Source organism: Pteropus medius, unplaced genomic scaffold (assembly GCF_902729225.1).
Source record: "Pteropus medius unplaced genomic scaffold, Ma_sr-lr_union100, whole genome shotgun sequence".
Classification (NCBI taxonomy): domain Eukaryota; kingdom Metazoa; phylum Chordata; class Mammalia; order Chiroptera; family Pteropodidae; genus Pteropus; species Pteropus medius.
Window position 1 is genome coordinate 26,244,616 of NW_024352787.1, and position 21,849 is coordinate 26,266,464.

General features: G+C 39.7%; 1 protein-coding gene and 1 pseudogene across 4 annotated transcripts in view; both read left to right on the forward strand.

Annotated features, from left to right (window-relative positions):
- The first annotated feature begins 6,583 nt into the window (after positions 1-6,583).
- Positions 6,584-21,849, forward strand: part of GTF2IRD2B (GTF2I repeat domain containing 2B) — a 51,056-nt gene continuing 35,790 nt past the window's right edge. For 3 of the 4 annotated variants that reach the window (XM_039849095.1, XM_039849097.1, XM_039849098.1), the window contains exons 1-3: positions 6,584-6,724; positions 12,402-12,505; positions 20,253-20,391. In XM_039849095.1, coding sequence (XP_039705029.1) covers positions 12,407-12,505; positions 20,253-20,391 — 238 coding nt within the window. In that variant the 5' untranslated portion in view covers positions 6,584-6,724; positions 12,402-12,406. Of the gene's footprint in view, positions 6,725-12,401; positions 12,506-20,252; positions 20,392-21,849 lie in introns of those variants that run through there. The other variant, XM_039849096.1, reaches the window with a different exon arrangement.
- LOC120591577 (hippocalcin-like protein 1) lies at positions 14,234-15,830 on the forward strand (annotated as a pseudogene).

Consider the following 21,849-nt stretch of genomic DNA (forward strand, 5'->3'; position numbering starts at 1 on the left):
TTTAAAAAAAGAATAACTGTCCTAATGGGTGTGAAGTAATATTTTATTGTGATTTTGATTTGCATTTTCCTAATGACCAGCAATATTGTGCATGTGCCTAATGGTCATTTGTATGTCTTCCTTAGAGGAAGAGTTATGCAAGTTCTTTGCCCATTTTTGAATTGGGTTGTGTGTTTTTATTGTTGTTGTTGTTGTTGTTGAGTTGTAGGAGTTCCTTACACAGTGTAATGCAGGGCCCCAGGCCTGGAACTTGCACCTGGGTTACGTATTCCAGAAGAACCACCAGGAGGACCAGAGGGGCGAGAAATGCTGTTTATTACAAGGCAGAGAAGCTTCAGCAGCAGCAAGAGCTGCAGAAAGAAGCTGCTCCCGACCAAATGCAAGCATAAAATTTAACTTTTATGCCCACAAGCAGGGGGAGGGTAATCTCATGGGGGAGCAGCCGCCTTCTCAGACATATGGGAGCAAGATGTGCTGCTCGGTTACAGGAGAAGATAACGTCCATGAGAGCAGGCATTGCTGAAAGCTTTTTGTGCGCACTGCCTTCCTTGGCTGCTGGCCAGGCAGCCAGCAGTCTTCTGAGTATATGGAGGGGCTATAGACTAAGTTCACCCTATGCATAGTCTGGATATTAATTCCTTATCAAATATATAATTTATAAATATTTTCTCCTATTCCATGGGTAGCAAAAAAGTTTTTAATTTTGATGAAGTTCAATTTATCTATTCCAACCAATGTTATAAAGTTTTTCCCCTATGTTTTTTTCTTCAGAATTTTGTAGTTTTACCTCTGTGTTTAGGTCTTTGATTCATTTTGAGTTAAATTTTATAAATACTGTAAAGTAAGGGTCCAACTTTATTCTTTTGCATGAGGATACCCAGTTTCCCCTGCACCATTTTGTTGAAACTGTCTTTTCCTTATTGTATGGTTTTGGCGCCCTTGTTGAAAATAAACAAAAGGAAAGAGTTCATTACCACTAGACCTGCCTTGCGAGAAATGCTCAAGTGAGTCCTGTCAACTGAAATGAAAGGACGTTCAACAGTAACTTGAAGCCATATGGAGAATTAAAGATCTCAATAAAGATGAATAAATGGGCAATTATAAAAGCAAGTATTATTGTAACAATAGTTTGTAATTTTGTTTTCTACATGATTTAAGAGATTAATACATTTAAAGAAAAATTAGTCTAAAAGCTAGTATTATTGTAATTTTGACTTGTTTTCTACATAATTTCAGAAAGTAATGCATTTAAAAGGACTATTAGAAATGCTTTTGGGCACACGATGTGTAAAGATGTAATTTTTGTGACTTCAACAACCAAAAGGGATGGGGATAGAGTTGTAAAGGAGCAGAGTTTTTGTATGCTATTAAAGTTAAGCTGGTATAAATTCAAATTAGAATGTTATAACTTTAGGATGTTAATTAATGTAATCCCCATAGTAACCACAAAGAAAATACACTCATTAGTCGCTTAATGATGGGGATGCACTCTGAGAAATGTGTTATTAGGTGATTTTTGTCATCGTGGGAACATCATAGAGTATACTTACACAAATCTGGATGATAAAGTCTACTATATACCTAGACTATATGGTATAACCTTTGCTCCTAGACTACAAGTTTACACAGTATATTACTTCACTGAATACTGAAGGCGGTTGTAATACAGAGGTATTTATATAAGTAAACATATATAAACATAGAAAAGATACAGAAAAATATGGTATAAAATATAAAAAATGTTACACCTGCATAGGGCATTTTCCATGAATAGAGCTTGCAGGACTAGAAGTTGCTCTGAGTGAGTCAGTGAGTGGGTGGTGAGTGAACGTGAAGGCCTAGGACATTACTAGACACTTCTGTCGACTTTATAAACAATGTACCTTTAGGCCACACTAATTTATTTTAAATTTTTTCTTCAATAATAAATTAATCTTAGTTTACTGTAACTTTTTGTTTATAAACTTTTTAATTTTTTAAACTCTTTCATAGAAACAGTTAAAACACAAACACATTGTACAGCTAGCTGTACAAAAATATTTTCTTTATATTCTTATTTTATAAACTTTTTTCTATTTTAAGACACGAACACACACATAAGCCTAGGCCTATACAAGGTCAGGATCATTAATATCACTATCTTCCACCTCTGCATCTTGTTTCACTGGAAGATCTTCAGGGACAATAACATGCGTGGAGCTGTCATCTTCTATAATACCAATGCCTTCTGCTGGAACACCTCCTGAAGGAACTGACTGAGGCTCTTCTTGAGGAGGTGTCACTATTTCAGAAATATGTCCTTGGCGTTTTGCTTGGTTTCTTTCTTTCTTTTTCTTTCTTTCTTTTTTTATCATAGATGTGTTTCTAAGCAGATGCTGCTTCCTGAACATTCTTTTCTATTGATGAAAATTTTCTTGGTGTTAGGGTGGATGTTTTCAAACCTTTTAAGGAGGTAATTGAGATCTATAAACGTTTCTGCTAAACCCTTCATTGTGAATTTTCTTGGGGGCTCTTCTTATGGGACCACTGTTGTATATGTGGTTCACCATTCGCTAAAATGTCATTCTGCAGCTCATGACTATAGCTATAGAATATACACAAAAGGAAATAATAAAGGAATTTAAATGTTTCATAATAGAAAATCGACTAAACAAAAGAAAACTGTAATGCAGAACATGAGGGACAATAAAGCTATAAGGCATATAGAAAACAAATAGCAAAATGTCAGTAGTTCCTCCTTATCACTAATTACTTTAAATGTAAATGAATTTAACTCGGCAATCAAAAGACAAATTGGCAGAATAAATAAAAACCATGATTCACCTATATGCTGTCTATGAGAGATTCAATGACACAAATTGATTGAAAGTTAAAGAATGAAAAAAATATATTCCATGCACATAGTAACCAAAAGAAAACAGGAGTGGCTATACTAATAGAAGACAAAATAGACTTTAAATCCAAAAAGCTTCCGAGAGACAGAGAAAAACATTATATGTTAATAAAAGTTTCAATACAGCAAGAAATATAACAATTATAAACACATATCTAATGACAGACCATCAAACTATATGAAGCAAAAACTGACACAACTGCAGGGAGAAATAGACATCTTGACAATAATAGTTAGAGACTTTAATACCCCTCTCACAATAATGAATAGAACAACCAGTAGAAGATAAGTAATGAAACAGAGGACTTAACACAATAAAGCAACTAAATCAGAGACATATACAGAATATAATTACAGAAATAAACTAGTCATAAAAAGACAAATGTTGTATGACTCCACTTACATAGGAAGTATTTAGAGTGTTTAGAAACAAAAAGTAGAGTAATAGTTGCCAGGGGTTGGGGGGAGGGGGAGTAAGAGTTCTTGTTTAATGGGTATGGGGTTTCAGTTATACCAGATGAAAAGAATTATGGAGATGAATGGTGATGGTTGCACTTTATAAAGGTATTGAATGCCACTGAACTGTACACTTTAAATGGTTAAGATGGTAAATTTGGTTTTAATATTTTTAAAAATTGAGAAAAAAGTTTATGGAGACTTTTACATCCATGTTCATGAGGGATATTGGTCTGTGCTTTACTTTTCTTATAATATCTGTCTGGTCTGGGTATCATGGCAATGCTGTCCTCATAGAATGAATTAGAAAGAATTTCCTTCAACTTTTGGAACTATTTTTTTAATAAATGTATTTATTTAGTTTCAAGTATAATGTACATTGGTTAGACATCTATATAGTTCATAAAATGATCCCCTCAATTGCTCCCTCCCTCCCCTGGCCCTCCACCTAGCCATCATATTAATGCTAACTGCATTCCCTGTGCTGTGGTCCCCATCCTCGTGCCCAACTATCAACTACTAATTTGTACTTCTTTAATCTTTCATCCTATTATCCCAGCCCCTCAACTCCTCTCCCCTCTGGAATGATTTCTTTTTACTTTAAACTTCTGGTAGAAATCACAGTGAAGTCACCTGGGGCTGGAATTTTCCATGTGAGAGAGTTTTTATCTAAATTTCAATTTCTTTGATACAAGGCATTCAAATTATCTATTTCTCTTGAGTGAGCTTTGATAATTTGTCTTTCAAGGCATTTGTTCATTTCACTAAAATTGGAAAATTTTGTGTCAAAAACTTGCTCATAATTTTCCCTTATGTATTTTGCTTGTTTGTTTTTTAGTAGTTTCAGGTGAGAGGATAAATCCAATTTTTGTTACTACATTTGGCCAAAGCATAAGTTAGAATCTGTACTCTTACTCTGAGATAAAAAGTTATTAGACAGTTTTGAGCAGAGGAATGAAATGAGTTACAAGTTACAGAAGTCTTCCAGATGTTGTGTTAAGAATAATCTGAAGAGGGTTAAGGGTGGAATCACAGAGAGAAATTAGTTATAATTGCAAGAGATTATGTTGATTTGGACCAGTATGATGATAGTAGTGATGGTGGTCAGAAAGTGGTAGAATCTTGGTTAAATTAGAACAGACTGAGTTGTCTGAAGGATTACTGCATGCTTTGGGAAAAGTAAAGGGAGCTTCTAATGTTTTTGGCCTGAGTAACTGGAAGAATGGAGTTCCAGTCATTGAAAAAGTGAAAACTTCAGGAGGAACTGGGGAGAGGGTAGGACATGTTATGCTTGGGATGCCTATTCATCTGCAAAGTGAAGATTTCAAAGTAGGCAGTTGGTTACATAGGCTGGAGTTGGGGTACATGTTCTGGGCTGGAGGCACATACTTGAGAGTCACAATCTTATCAATGGTATTTAAGGCCCCAAGACTGAATGAGATCATCTAAGGAGAGAAGACAGGAAGGAGATCCAAGACTAAACCCTGTTACTGCTTTATGGGGGCCTGGGGGCGGGCGGGGGGCCTGCAAGGGACTGTGGAAAACAGCCAGAAAAGTAGGCAGAACAACAGCCAATTGCGGTTTCTTAGGAGCCCAGAAGTATTTCAGAAGATGTAGTGATTGGTTATGTTAAATGCTGATACATCAAGTAATTCAGGCACTGAAAAATGACTATAGGATTTAGTAATGTGGAGCTCACTAGTCACCTTGGAAAAGGTTTTATGGAGTGGTGGGGGTTAACTGGAATAAGTTCAAGAAAGAATGAGAGGAGAGAAATTTCGTATTTGTGAATTCACCTACTCACTAAAATTTAATAGGGAAACCCAAAACCAATACTCGCAGTGCTTTCCCCAGCTTTTTGCAGGCACGGAGAGTGGCAAAAATTTTGAGTTGCCTCCAGCAGTTCCCAGCTGAGGTAGAACAAAGCGACGATTTTATTTGATTTTATTTCAGCTATCGCACTATCAACAAGTATCCTTTTCCTGGTCTGTTTAATGCTACACTGTTCATATTTTTGTGCTTTTTGTTGGTTTTGTTGTTTAAAATGTCCAAGTGTAATGCTAAAATGTTTAGATTTCCTAAGCACAAGGCTCTGATGTGCCTTACGCAGAAAATAACTGTTAGATAAGCTACCTTAGGCATGAGTTACAATGTTACTGGCCATGAGATCAACTACTAAATCAAACATATATATTAAATCAGGTGTCTTTAAACAGAAACACATAAAACAAGGATATGTATTGATATGGTCACAAAAATGTATTGATCAGAGCCTGGCAGAAACCTTGCTTTCCACCCTGGAAGCAGTGGTTCAGTCTCGCTAAGTGTTTGCTGCAACTTTATAGAACATAACTCTTCTGAATAAAAAGAATTAACATAACAGAAATATTTTCAAATCTTTTGAAAATGATGTCAAAAATGCAGATAATTGTTGAATTATCTTTGACAAGAGTTTTTAAAACAGCATCTGCTAGGAAGCATATCTTTGATAGCCACTTAAAAATGTCAGCAAATTTGAGACATTTCTTTTTGCAAAGGAAATTGTGTGTTACAACATATACTTACCTTTAGTCAAGGAAAGACAGAGGAATGAAAACGGTGCCTTCAATTGTATAATAGTTCTTTAAAATATGAAATAAATAAGGCATAATATCTTAAATCTGAGCAATGGGTAAGTGGTATCTGTAGTCTATTCTCCTTTTCGCATACTTTAAATATGAACCTGTAAATTAAATAACTCTTTTAACATTTGACTGCTTGCTAAAGGGCACTCATCGTCTGATGGCCAGCTCATAATTGGCTGGCTATGTCACTGACCGATGGAAAAGTCAAGACATGGTGTTATAACAAATAAGTCGACGGTTTTAAGGCAGCTTCACCGGTCACTGGCGTTGTGATCTCACTGCTCTAAAGCTATAGATTATGCTCCTGCTACAGTATTCTAAATAACAGCAAGAAAGCACGTCCACGTTTGGGGGCGGTGTCTAGGAAAGAGATCAGACACGTGCCAGCCATTCATCAAAGGCTGGAGATGGATGAGCAAGTCTGGCCTTCAGCTGAACGGGACTAGGAGCCTTCAAACAAACTCAGTGTGCAGCTAAACTGAATTCGACGGCACCGGAAACGGCAACTCCCACTTGGGGCGCTGCGGACACACGAGTTGAGGCTGCCTTCCAGGAAGCCAAAAAAAAAAAAAAAAGGAAAAAGAAAGAAAAAGGAGGGATAGTGGGGAGCAGGGCCTAGGCCGCCGCCCACACGCCGCACCCTAGCCTCCTCGTCGTCCGGGCTGCTGCCCGCGGCTTTTGGCAGCTCGCTGGTAGCCCAGCCCTCGGACCCCAGTGCCAGGCGGCCGTTGCCCGCCGGCGGGGACCTCAGGTGCGTACCCCGCCCCAGCCGCCATTAAAAGCGGATGCTTTTCTTGGAACTTTCTTCTCCCGCGGGCCTGGTGAAAGGGAGGCCATACGCCCAGGCGCACGAAGGGAAGCGCCCCTTTCTCCACCTGCCCAGCTGGTCCCCGAACCCTGTTGCCGAGAGCAGGGCCCCAGGAGTGGGGGTGGGGCAGGGAAGCCCTGCTGTGGGGGCAACGGTCGCACGCACGGAACGCGCATCCTTCTCCCTTCTGATTGGCTGTGTGGGGCAATGGGGCGGATGCTGCAAGCTCTGGGGCCCGGGGCCCGTGAGGTCACGCTCCGCCTGACGTGCGCGAGGCTCTCGTTCTGTGTGCGGACGTGTTTGATTGGTTGGGTGAGGGGGGCGGGGTCGCTGCAGTTGCTTGGTAACTGCCGGGCTCCGCCCCTCACATGCGCGTTACTGAGTACCCTGCGGCCTGAGTTTTGTTGTAGGTGTTGTCGGTCGAGCAGCCAGCGGCTTAGTTGGCAGAAAACCTATGCAGAGGCAGTAAGATTAGCCTCTGGCCCAGGTCTGAAGTCCATTATGGCTTAGAGATAAAGGGGAAAAAAGGCTCGTAGGTCTATTTTCTGCCCTTCAAACCCATGCTTTGCTATTTAATAACATTTTTGAGATACTCCATAAAATTTCACTATTTCAAAGTGCATAATTCAGTAGTTTTTAGTTTTTTCATAGAGTTTTGCAGTCACCTAATTCCAGAACATTTTTGTCACGGGAAAATAAACCCCATATCTTAATTAGGGAATCATTCTCCATTTCCCACCCCAGCCCTTGGCAACCGCTAATGTTCTCTCTGTCTCTATGGCTCTACCTGTTCTGGACATTTTTTCCTGCGGATGGAAAAAGGAGTCTTATGACTTCTTTCATTCTTTTTTAAGGCTGAATAATCATTATACGGGTATACCACATTTTCATTTTCCATCAGTTTATGGCAATTTGGGTTGTTTACACTTTTTTGGGCTGTTGAGACTAACGCTGCCATGAACATTCGTGTACACATTTTTGTGTGCATGTTTTTAACTCTCGGGTATATAACAAAGAGTGGAATTGCTGGGCCAAGATTTGTGTTTTAAGGGAGGAAATTATCATAATTTAGTTTCATGGTGGTAATTTGAAGTAAACAGGATGTCTAGATGTAAGTTTGGATGTTGGCAAATTGGATACTGCTCAGAGCCGCAGCTGAAGAATTGAGCATCCTTTCTCCATTTTTCCACTTGGAGAGGAAGGCTTGATCTTATATGCCTTTAGTGGACACAGGGCTTGGCCCCAGCTGCGGCAAGTATTAATCTTCAGTGGCAATTTGGAGTGAGTCACCATTCTTCTGTATGTTGTTTAGCTTCTGATGTTTGCTGGCCAGAACTCTGGGTTTTTGCACATTCCCTCATCCTGGACAAGCTCTTTCCTTGTTCTCAGGCTGCAAACCTTATGCGCCTTCACTCTGTTATCTCTCCAGTTGTTGACTCTGTCCTCACGTGCCCTGGACCATTTCAAGGATGTCTGGCTTTTGTTTTGCCTTTATTAACTGCTCTTCTGCCATGTCTGTGCAGGTCTGTCTCACTTGAGAGTGCAGGCGGTGCTCAGTATGTTTTTGGTTATTGTTGTTGTTTTAATTTTTATTAATTTATTTGGCTAAGCTAAACTTCTCAACTATATTAATCATTTAAATTTGTTCAAAAAGATATGTTATTCTAGTTTTCTTCCATTCTCCTTGGTCATTCTAGAATAGAATACTTTGCTGTCTTGAATACTTTGTTGTTATTCTTTTAAAAAAATGTTTTCAGTTTTATTGTGGTATAATTGACATACAATATTATATTCATTTTCGGTATACACCATAGTGATTTGATATATGTATGCATTGTGAATGATCACCACAGTAAGTTTAGTCAACATCCATCACATCACATAGTTTTATTTCTTGTGATGAGGACTTTTAAGATCTACTCTCTTAGCAATTTTCAAATATACCACACAGTATTGTTAACCATAGTCACCATGCTGTACATTACATCCCCGGGACTTATTTATTTTAAACTATAAGTCTGTTCCTTTTGACTGCCTCAGTACATTTTTCTTGAATGCTGAAAAGATTACGCTTGAGTTTGTAGTTTCCATTTACTGTAGGCCTGGGCTGAGCTGTGGAGAGGGTGGTACCTCAGGAACTTGTTAATTAAAATTAAGGCCTCAGAGACCTGAAAAATTAACCTTTAGAAAGGAAAACCTAGGAACACTTTAAAAAATAAACCAGGCCTATATTTCAAGATTTCAGAGGTTTGATAAATGAAATGGTTGATATTCCAAATGATGAAGACTGTAAGTGATGGAAATGAATTGTAGATCAAGGATGGGCAAACTTTTTCTGTCAAGGTCTAAATAATAAATATTTCAGCTTTGGGGACATGTGGTCTGTCACATGCATGCAGCCTTGCCTTTGAAGGAAAGCAACCATAGACAAGATGTAAACAAATGAGTGTGTTCTGTGTGCCAATAAAACTTTGTTTACAAAAATAGGTGGCAGTCTGGATTTGACCACAGACTGCAGATTATTGACCCCTGTTTGCTTTTCAGTAGTAAAATATGTTGAAAAAGCGAGAAAGTCCTCCAGGGTTGCTGGGAAAACTATGAGATTTTAGGGTCTTTTTAGTTTACATATCAGTTTTAAAAGCAAAAAATTAAGTATTATATAAAATCTGTGATCTAAATGAACGTTGCTGGTGCTTTAGATTTTAATAGAAAAGTAGTTAATTACCTTATAGACTGCAAGATTTTACTCTTGTGGTATAAGCCATCATCGTCAAGGATTTTTAGCTTTATTAGAATTCAGTGATTTATTTTTTTCCTCAGGGTAGGAAACACCAATTTGGCGTATAACCGTGTTTCTTTTTTTTTTTTGGTATTACTTTTTTTTTCCCCAGCTTTATTGCAATATAATAAACAATTACTTGCTTATATTTATATTGTACAATTCAGTAAGTTTTTTTTTTCAATTATAGTTGGTGTACAATAATAGTTTCAGTTGTACGACATAGTGATTAGAGATCTATATAACTCACAAAGCAATCACCCCAATAAATCTGGTACCTCTTCCCCCTTACAATTTATTATAACATCATTAACTATTTTCCTTATGCTAACACTTTATATCTCTATGTCTAATTTGTAACTATCCATTTGTACTTCTTAATCCCTTTGCCCTCTTTTGCTGTCCCCCCAACCCCCTTGCCATCTAGTAGCCCTCAAAATATCCTCTAGTCCTATGAGTTTATTTCCATTTTTGTTGTTGTTGTTGTTTATTTTGTTCTTTAGATTCCACATGTGTGTGAAATCATGCAGTGTTTGTCTTTCTCTGTCCTACCCACTTCATTCAGAATATGCATTGTGGCCACACCTATAATTGTGACCTCTCATTAAGTCCTTACAAACCAGCTTTTCATGCAGTATTGACATATATCATGATTTCTAACATGCATCATCCAATGAAGTAGTTTAGGTGTATAAAAACATGCATGTTTAAATGCTAGATTCACGTGTAGTGTTGTGAGATGCTCATGCTGAGAGGCCCCAGAGAACTGAGACCATTTGAGGGGCTAGCATATTCCAAGCTCTCATCTCATGCTCGCTCCTAAGTCAGGTGTTCCTATATCAGAATAGAAGAAAGTGCCTGCGATACTTAAATAGCTGTTTTTCTCATTTCATTTTTTCAGCTCAACCATGGTTAAACTCTCATAAGCTGAATGTATGTATGGCATGACTCCATTGTATCTATTATTTCTCAATTCTTTCCTTAGAGAAAATTTCAACAAAACCTTCCTCTAAAACACAAAAGTAAATTGCTTGATCAATATCTATTAGTGCCAGTGGCAAAGATACTGTTTCTGTCAATTACACCACTGTAATCCCTAAGAGGACCGTGATATCAAAACTCTGGTTTTCAACAGAAAATAAAATAATAGGCTGAACAAAACTAGGTGAAACTCATAAAGATTGAATGATCATTTTGACTATTTTTCTTCTTGCTGAATAAACAATGCAGACATAAATAATATTTGAGCTCATATATGAGTGTCCCAGTTTGATTGCTTTTTGGTCTGCTTCATAGAGAGACCTCTGAGCTTAAAGGTCATTTTAAGGACATACAACGTAATGTTCTAGTGATATTTTTCATTTCACAAACCACCCACATGGAAACATTTTATAGTGCATCCTCCAGACACTTGAGAGAGAAGGGAGCACTATTATTAATTTCACCTGCAATGCATAGTGAATAGAACTGTCCTGGCTGGGACTTGCGGTCACCCTAATCATGGGGCATCTGCCCCTGCAAGGTCCTTTATCTAGGCTCCAAGCGGTCTTCCATTTGCTTGTCTGCCCCTCCACTGCGGCCCCAGCCCCTGCTCTACCTTGAATCATCTGCACAACCCTGAGCAAGCTTCCTCTCCATTCTAGGTGCTTGCATGGAATAATTTTTCCCTTAGAAGGTGTGTGAGTATTAAATTGGATGATCAGAAAAGCACTGGCACCTGGTATGTGTTTACTGAGTGTTAATTTCCTTTTTCTCCATCCAACCTCTCTTTGATTTCATTTGATTTTTTGAAACAGCCTTACTGAGATAAAATTCACGTACCACACAGTTCACCCATTTAAAGTGTACAGTTCAGTGGTTTTTAGTGTATTCATAGAGTTGTGTAGTCATCATCACAGTCAATCCTGAAACTTTTTCATCATGCTAAAAAGATACCCTGTACTCTTTAGCTACCCCACCCCTCAGCCCTAAGCCACCATTGATCTGTCTCTAGAGATTTCCCTATTCTGGACATTTTATGTGGATAGACTTACATAATATGTGGTCCCCTTGATTTTAAATTGAGGGGGCTCAGAAAAAGTCAGAGGTGAAGGTGGTTGATTTAGTGTTTCCTTCATAGCAGAGCCTGAATGCAGGTCACTGGTGTCATAGAGCTGGTTAGTGGTCTTTGAAACCCACAACCTGGCTCTCATGGCTGCTGGTTCTGTGGGGACCAGCACGTCATGCCTCATGCTCTGTAAACTTATGTCACCAGCCTGGCCTGCTTTATTTCTCTTTTGCTTGCAAATATCATTAAGCCAGCTATGGCAGGGGCATGACACATCGACAAGTCTTTATTTTATATGCTTTATTTCAAAAATCTCTATGGTGTTGGAGAAACTTTTTCAAAGAAATTTCTTAGAGCTAACTTGATTTAGAGTTTAGCAAAATTTAGAGTAAGCTTTTATGCAGCAGAAGTCCTAGCAAAAAGGAAAGAAGGAGTTCTCTCTTCCATTCAAACCCACTTATCTCTCATGTGTCTGGCACTGCCATACTGAAATTAACAAAACATCATCGCATTGGTAAGGTTCATTTCCTTACCCATCTTATCTGGGAAGTAGTTAACTTGAATTTATTTTGTGAGGAGTTGATGTCTAGGTTTCTTGAAAGAGACATCATGTGAAAGTTAGCATTACTATACAGAGAACTTGGGAAAACTATTTAATACTTTTACATGTCAGTTTCTTCAACTCTAAAGGAAGGTTTGGAGTAGGTCATCTGTGAGGACCCTCACAGCTGTAACCCTATGTTTAGCAGGACACTGTGCATTTCTGCCATTCACTTTCTTCTTCTCTTGTACAGGGATCATGGCCCAAGTAGCAATGTCTGCTCTGCCAGTCGAAGATGAGGAGTCTTCGGAGAGCAGGATGGTGGTGACATTCCTCGTGTCTGCTCTTGAGTCTATGGTGAGACGGCTTCACAGTTCTATAAAACGTTCTATGGTTGGATCACTGTCGAAATAACAAAACTAGGAAACACTTCGCTGTCATTTTTAATGTTCGCCTTCAGTTTTGCATCCTATCTGTATGTGCCCACCCTTCTTCACAGAGGATAATGGGTTCATCAGATAACTTTTTAAAATTATTTATTTTTGTTTTTTGTACATTATTGATATGATATTAATTTAAGCTTTCCAGATCTGAAAATTTACTTGAGGAGAAGGCACCTGTGTTACCTTGTTTGAGAATATTTTTTTTGTCTAAATTCAATAATAACCCACTTTTATGTATCTGTTTACATACAAATGTAAACTTTACCTTGTGGGTGAAAATTTTATGGTAAATTTACATAACCTCAAAATAGCTTATCACAAGATACTTCTTGATTAAAAAGGGAAAATCAGTAACTTTATAAAAGTGAGGAAATCTGACAGATACCCCCTTAATGACGTGATCGAAGTGAACATCAGCAGTAATGGGACAGACTGACATCATGTGCCTCCTGACACGCTGCACTGAGAAGAAGCAGTACCACTTCTGTGGCATTCCTATCAAAAATATATAACCTGAATCTCATGAGGAAACATCAGACAAACCCAAATGATGGGACATTCTACAAAATAACTGGACTAGACTTATATAAATGCCAATGTCATGAAAGACAAAGAAAGGCTGGAGAGCTGGTCTAGATGGAAGGAGACCGAAGAGACAAGACACCAAATAGAAAGTGACCCTGGATTGATTCCTTGACCAGAAAAAACATAAACATAGATATTTATTTTTATTTTTCTATGAAGAACATTATTGGGCCAATTGGCAAAGTACCAAACTCAAATATACAAACATAACTCATACACACATGCACACACACACACGCCGCTAGACCCAACATATTTCAACTGTAGAAAACCAAATATAAAGAGAAATTTTGAAGGCAACCTATGATAAACTAGATAATGATCCCCAAAAATAGCCATATTCTAAACTCCAAGGCTGTGAATGTTGCATTCACCTGGCAAAAGGAACTCTAGAGATGTGATCAAGTGAGATGGGGAGATTATCCTAGCTTATTTGGGGATAAATAAAACTTTTTTTTCTTTTAAAACTTGGAATACATTTCAAAAGAAAGCATCAAGATCTATTTGAAGAGAACTAGAAATATCTTAACTTAGAACTGATCACATTGCTTTATTTCACAAATATTCATGAAGTGCCTCCTACATCTAGGCCCCTCTTCCAGGCACTGGGGCCACAAGACTTGAGAAGACAGATGAGCTCTCCCTCACAAAAATCCATCCTACTTGGAGAGAGAGACAGTAAGCAAGTTCTGTATGTGCATGTTTGTTTTAGTAAATATAATAAATATAAAGAAAAGGAAGGTCAAGAAACAGGTTTAGGGAAGAGAACAGATAGTGAGATGAACAGACAGTCATGGAGAAATTATGCAAAGACCTGGATGAAGTGAGTCATACCAGTATCCAGGGGCAGAGTGTTCAGAGTAGTGAGAACAGCTTGTGCAAAGGCCCTGAGGTGAGAACAAGTTTGTTATTTTCAAGGACCATCAAGAAGTCCAGTAATACTGGAGCAGAGTGAGCAAAGGAGAAGTGGTTAGAGGTAAGGTTCAAGAGGCACATCTGAGGCTGCAGGCAGCGGGCCTGCGGACCCGCGGACCGGCAGAAGGGACTCCACCTTGCTCCCTCCCTCGCTCCCTCCCGCGTGGCCGGCTTCCTTTTGTCTTTCTGGGCAGCGATGAGTGCAGGGCCGGGGCGGCAGCTGCGGGCGCTAAGAGGCCTAAGCTCCTAACCACCCTTCCCAGGCAGCGGCCTGCGTGCGAGGAGGGCATGGTCTAGTGGCCCGGACAAGGACGCGGAACCGGCCCCGGAGGTTCTGAGCCCTGCCCCATCCCCGCCTCCACTCGGTCTTGGGCGTAGGCACCCGCCCCCATGGGCCAGCAGAACAGCAAGCTGCGGCCCGAGGTGCAGCAGGACCTGCGTGAGAACACGGAGTTCACGGACCACGAGCTGCAGGATTGGTACAAGGGCTTCCTCAAGGACTGACCGAGCCGCCACCTGCCCGTGGACGAGTTCAAGAAGATCTACACTATCTTCTTCCCCAACGGCGACACCTCCAAGTTCGCGGAGCACATCTTCCGCACCTTTGACACCAGCGGCGATGGCACCACCGTCGCGCTGAGCGTCACCTCCCGCGGCAAGCTGGAGCAGAAGCTCAAGTGGGCCTTCAGCTTCTACGACCTGGATGGCAGAGGCTACATCAGCCGCAGCGAGAGGCTGGAGATCGTGCAGGCTATTTACAAAATGGTGTCCTCGGTGATAAAGATGCCAAGGAGGAGTTCAGCCCGGAAAAATGGACAGACAAGATCTTCAGGCAGATGGACACCAACAATGAAGACAAACTGTCCCTGGAGAATTTACTAAAGATGCCAAAAGTGACCCCTCCATCGTCCGGTTGTTACAGTGTGACCCCAGCAATGGAAGTCAGTTCTAAGAAAGCCCACGTCTGGACAGTTACAGGGAAACAGGATCGTCTCGCCGTTTAAGCTTTAATTGCAAAAGTGGATGCCTCCTCAATCATTCCCGCTCTCCCGGCCCAGGCCAGGTGACACGTGGCACCTGCCTAGCCCTGCGGTTGCACTTCCCTCCTCCTGGCCTTTTCCCACCGCCTCCCCGGTCCCTCCAGGGTGTCTAGGGCATCCCCGGGGATGTTTACATGCAGGGCTCAGTATTCTCACTTTCAGGGCACCTCCCTACCCGCAGGGAAGAGGACACGGCCAAGGACACTAGTGGGACTTTCTAACATGGCACCAAAGCCAGCTAATTTATTTTGTGACTGCAGGTGACTCTGCAGGTAAGGTGGGGAGAAAAACAGAGGGAGAGTAGATGATGGCAAGCCCTCCCCATGCACAGCACCACCTAGCTCATTAGTTTTCTCTGACTAAAGCCACTCGCACATTTATATATTATGGTCTCCTTTCTTTTAATATATAAATTATACATATGGTGAAGTGAAATGTCACTTGTAAGTCCCGTACTTAATGCCTCGATTGCCTTTGAAGCATGGTTCCCTTGTGGCCTGTGACCCCTCCAAGCCTGGTTATTTTGTGGTATTTACGCACTCAATCTGCCTGTTTCAATAGGAAATGCATGCATGCCTATTGCTGTGGAGACCCTCCGTGCAGGTAGTGAGTGATAAGGCATCTGTGTAAGGGTTATCCTCCTGTTGACTGTTCTGGCATTTCCGGTATTAAAATGATCAAATAAAAAAAAAAAAAAAAGGCACCTAGTTGTCAGATCATATAGAGCTTTGGACTTCTTTCCTCAGTGTGGTGGGAACCACCACTGGAAGGTTTTGAGTGAAAGGGTGATGTGGGGGAATGGCGCTTTTGAGAACAGAATCAACATGAAACAAGAGTGGAAGCAGGGAGATCAGTTAGCAGGCCATGGCTGTGGTTTGGCTAGGAAATTTCAGTGTCCTAGTCTAGGGTAGGAATGGTAGAGAAGGTAAGAAATGATCTGTTGAAGGGAGAGTTGATAGAACTTACTGGTGGATTGAATGTGAGCTATGAAGTTTTTCTGGGGGAAAATGAGAGGTTTTTGTTGTGATAAGATATATATCTCTCTCATAAAATTTACCATTTTAACCATTTTTAGTACACAGTTCAGTGGCATTAAGTACATTCACATTGTTGTGCGACCATCACCACCACCCCTCCCCAGAACTTTTTCATCTTCCTAAACTAGAGCACTTCCCCCTGTTTACCCTGCCCCTCCCTCAAGGAGTTTTGGAGGTTTTTTTAAATAAATTTTTATTTAGGAATTATAGAAAAATGGGAGAAGTACAGAGAGTTCCTATATACTTCTCACCCATAACTTATATAACTACAGTATGTTTTATATAATTATACTTCATTTCTCAAAAGTAATAGACCAGTATTGGCATATTACTATTAATTAACTCCAGACTTCATTCAAATTTCATCAGTTTTTTTCTATTCCAGGATCCACCCCATGGTACCACGTTGCTTTTAGTCATCATGTCTCCTTAATCACAGACACTCCTTTGAGGTGTCTGTGAGGGTGTTTTTGGAAGAAGGTAGCATTTGAATTGGTAACTTGAGTAAAGCAAATGGTTCTCCCAGTGTGGGTGTGCCTCATTCAATCTGTTGAAGGCCCCAATAGGAGAGAAAGATGGAAGAAAGTCAAATTTGTCCTCTGCCTGCCTGTTGAGCTGGAACGTTGATCTTTCCCTGCCCTCGGCACTCTTGGTTCTCAGGCCTTCAGACTTGGACTAGAATTTATGCCGTCAATTCTCCGGCTCTCAGGCCATTGAACTACACCACCAACTTTTCTGGGTCTCTAGCTTGCAGACAGCAGATTATGGGACTTCTCAGCTAATTACGTGAGCCAATTCCTTTAATAATGTATATAATATTCTGTCGGTTCTGTTTTTCTGGAGAACCCAGACTAATACAGGTAGCGTCTGCCATGTTACTCCATTGTCAAGTTATTTTGTGGTATTTACGCACTCAATCTGCCTGTTTCACTCTCCATGTCCTGTTCTGGGGAAGCGAGTCACTAAGCGCAGCCCCAAAATAATGATTCTTAGTGCTTGTAATGGAAGGTGACATGGCCTCTATCACAGTGCCGGTAGGAGTGTGAGCCCCACCTCTGAAATACTGTTTGTGATAAATTTCAAGAACCTTAAAAAAATGTATACCCTTTGACTCAGGTGTTCCACTTGTCTGAATTCATCCAATGGAAACAAACATGCACAGAAATATTTATGTTCTCGGATATTTATTATAGTATTATTTGTAATGGGAAAAAACTTTTCAAGGATGTTATGGTTAAACTGGCACATAGTGATTACGTTGGACCCAACTGGATAATCTAGGACAGAATATTATACATTTGTTCAGAAAATCATGTTTTTCAGTATTATAAATGCTCAAAAATAAATAAAGCAGAATGCCAACCTATATACGGTAGTATGGTTCTAATTTTATTCTTAAAAATTATGTGCGTATGTAGTTCAAGACATGAATAGTGGTTAATTCTGGATAATGGGATTATAGAGGATTTCTTTTTTTTCTTCTGTATACTTTTCCGTATCTACTAAAATTTTTAAAATATACATATTTCATGAGAAAAATTTCTTTTAAGAAGATCTTTTCTATTGAGGATGACCAAAGTAAGGCTAAAATCAATAATATCACCTGATATCAGAGTCTATATGTTAGAGTAACTGCTGAATTTTTGGCTCATTTGATAGAAACAGAGATTCGCCCCAAAGCTAATGGAGCCAGAGCTTCCGGGCTCCCCTCTTGCACTGGCCCCTTCTGTGGCCTTGGGAAAGTCCTAGCAATATGTGCACCTATGTTTCTGTATAGTTTGCTAAAACAAGGTATTTTAACCATATCAGTTAATGTCGCTGTCACCTTCTACTCTCTCTGCCACAGCCCCTGTACTAGTTTCCTGTGACTCATTACACAAACTTAGTGGCTTTAAATAATACATATTTATTATCTGACTGTCCTGGAGGTCAGAAGGCAGAAAAATGGGTTTACAGGGCTAAAATCAAGGTGTCAACAGGGCTATATTGCTTCTCTGGAGGCTTCTGAGGAGAACCTGGGCCTGGCCTTTTTCAACTTCTAGAAGCCTCTTGCATTCCTTGGCTTGTGGACCCTTCCAGCATGGGTACCACTTTACCCTTTGATTCCATTGTCCATCTCCTTCTTCTGCCTCCCTCCTGATAAGATCCTTGTGATTACATTTGGCCCCCATTATTCCAAGATAATCTCCCTATCTCAAGATCCCAAATGCAGTATCTTTTGCCACATAAGGTAACATATTCATTCATAGGCTCTGGGGGTTAGCACATGGACATCTTGGTGGGGTCATCATTCTGCTGATCATAACCCACTGTGTCAGATGATGTTGGAGGGGACATGGCATCCTTGGGGTCTTGAGAAAGGGAAGCTGGGCTGGGGATGCATTTAGTTTTAGTTTAGTAGTAAGTAAGTATTATGTGACTTACTGTTATTTTTGTGTCTGGGTAAGTTATTGCTAGATATCCCAATGTAGGAATGATTTCCAGGAATATTCTTATAGTCCACTATGTACACTCATCTGGTAACATGACATCGAGGGACAAGGCTTGAGGTTGTATTGTATCCAGAAATAGTTGGGTAGTAGGAGCAAAACAATGTTTTAAATGTACAGAGCTAGAAGCTAGTCTATGGAAAATTCTTCCAATCATTAAATAGGTAAAATTATAAACAGGATTTGTTTTTCACTGATATCTTGTCAAAACAGAAGTTTTTTTCTGGTCAGGAATATACCCAATAATGTAGCATATGCAATTATAAATACTCCATACATTTTTTTAAAATTTTTGAAAGGAATTACACAAAGTAGAATGTATCAGAATGCTTATCTGTAGGTCATAAACCTGTAGCACTATGAGGAGCAGCAAGTGTGTCTTTGTATGACTTCTTATGTTTTATGCATCTCTACCATCAATAATAAAAATGTAATCGGCCATGTTGGAAGAAATATTAAATTATTAAAATAATATTAAAAAATTATTGTCACAGGAAGAGGCAATCAAAGAGTCTGCAGCCAAAATACCATAAACATCATAAAACCCAGAGAAGAGGATAAGAAAAAGATGCTGCACCCAATTCCAATGTAGTGGAGAGGTTTCCCACACCAACAAGCAATTCTCCTCCAACGCCAGCTGGGTGTCCTACAATTCAACTCAGTTCTGACACTGTCTTCCCAGAGAGCATCTGATCCCACAGTTTACAGGCTCAGTCCCACAGGATTGCCCCACAAGATTGCCCCTTCTTCAGATGCCAGCTGCAAGTCAAGGTTGTCACTTGTGCTTCTGACCTATTAGCTATAAATAGGGGTTCCCACGACCCCCTCCTTGGGTTCGATTAATTTGCTAGAGTGGCTCACAGAATTGAGAGGAACATTTTATATATTAGACTACTGGTTTATTATAAAACGATGCAATTCAGAACAGCCAGATGGAAGAGATGCATAGGGCAGGAAATGGGGAAAGGGCACGTAATTTCCATGTTCTCTCTGGGCACACCACTCTCCCCAAATCACGTGTTCACCAGCCTAGAAGCTCCCCTATCTCGTCCTTTTGGGTTCTTACAGAGGCTTCATTACGTAGACATGATTGATTAAATCACTAGCCATTGGTGATTGAACTCAATCTCTTGTCCCTCTCTCCTCCGCAGAGGTCAGGGGGTGGCGCTGAAAGTTCCAACCCTCTAATCACCTAGTTGGTTCTCCTGGCACTCAGTCCCCATTCTTAGGTGCAGTCCAAAAATCAACTTAGTTAACATAACAAAAGACACTTTTTACCACTCTCTTCACTTAGAAAATTCCAAGGATTTTAGGAGTTCTGTGCCAGGAACAGTGGACAAAGACCAAATATATATTCCTTACTATAAATCACAATATCACAGGTGGTTAATAAAAAAAAATTCTTCTCTGGGTTTTATGATGTTTATGGTATTTGCATGATAAATTTGTTTTTTTTTCTTGGTTACTTTTCTCATTTTAAATAAATATTCAGTGTGTACCTATTTTATATTTTTTTCTTAAAGCAGACCTCTCAGGCCCCACAAAATCTGGATCTGCCATTGTATAAAACACTTCATTCTTTGTTTCTATTTCAGTGTAAAGAACTGGCCAAGTCCAAGGCAGAAGTGGCCTGCATCGCAGTGTATGAAACAGACGTGTTTGTCGTGGGAACTGAGAAAGGACGTGCATTTGTCAGTGCCAGGACAGACTTGCAGAAGGATTTTGCAGAATACTGTAGGTGTTAAAGATTTTATTCTTTGTATTAATACCTCTTAAAATATTTGTAGGCAAGTCTTATGTAATGTTTTCTTCTAAAATATCATAAACATCATACAAATGGTTCTGACATATCTCCTTTGACCTTGGCATACCACTGACTACTTAACACTGGCCAGCCCAAGAAACATGGTCAATGTATTTTTGTATTGTATCCTCAGCAGGCCTCTGTTTTGTAGACTAAATCTGAAGCACATAGAGTAAATTATCTTAGATCCCTAAAATAAAACCATGTTTAAAAAATCACTCTTATTTTACTCCTTCCCAAAGAAAAGGGAAAAAACTACTTGTGGGTTTGTTAGGTATTATTTTCAGTTAATAACTGAAAATTATAGTCCTTTTCCCTTCTTTTACTGGGGGCCTTCCAGAGCCTTCAGTATGCCAGTATGTGTTGTGAGTGCCAGGGAGTATTAGTGAGCATACCTGGCTATATGTGAGGGAAACTATAGTTTAAGGCAGCGGTTCCCAATCTCTTTGGCACCAGTGACCAGTGCTCCTATGAGAATCTAATGCCTGATGATCTGAGGTGGAGCTGAGGCAGTGATGCTAGTGCTGGGGAGCGGCTGCAAACACAGATGAAGCTTCACTCTTTCACCAGCCGCTCACCTCCTTCTGTGCAGCCTGGTTCCTAACAGGCCACAGACCAATACCAGTCCATGGTTTTGGGACCCCTGCTCTAAGGTGTTAAAACCTACACCTTATGTAACGTCTATCTCTACCACTGTAGGTCATCTACCAAGTATTGAGTTAACAATTTTGTATTTCCTGGAATCAAAAAAGGAAAAAAAAAATAGGGAAGTTTAATCAGAGGGTGAATATAGATATAGATACAGCTGTGTAGATATATAGATGTCTCCAAGGATTGGCAAAGGACATGTGTGTATATAATTTTACTACTAAACAAACATATATCTGTCTAAGATTCAATACACACACACATACACACACGCACACGCACACACATGAGAGAGAGAGAGAGAGAGTGAGACAGAGAGAGAGATTAATTGATTCAGATTGACTTCTAAAACCAAAATTTAGGGCCTCTACTATCAAAGATAGACTTAAGATTAAAGCAATCTTTAAAACATGGTGAGTATGTAATTGATGAACAAGAAAAGTTTTTTCAGTTCTTTAGCGTCAGCTGCCAATTGTATTTCTAATTGTTAAAATTTAATTACGGTTTTTTAGAAGTTTCAGAGTTGCATGCTAATTTTTCAGTTATAGGGCTATTCATATTTTCTATTTCTTCGTATACACATTTTAATAAACCTTATTTTTCAACTTTATTTTTAATTTGTTCATTTCATCTAAGTTGTCAAATTTGTTAGCACAAAATGGTTTTATAATATTTGCTTTATAATTTTAATCTCTGTATTGATGTCTTTACTTTTGCTCCTTTTATGTTGAGGTAGTTTC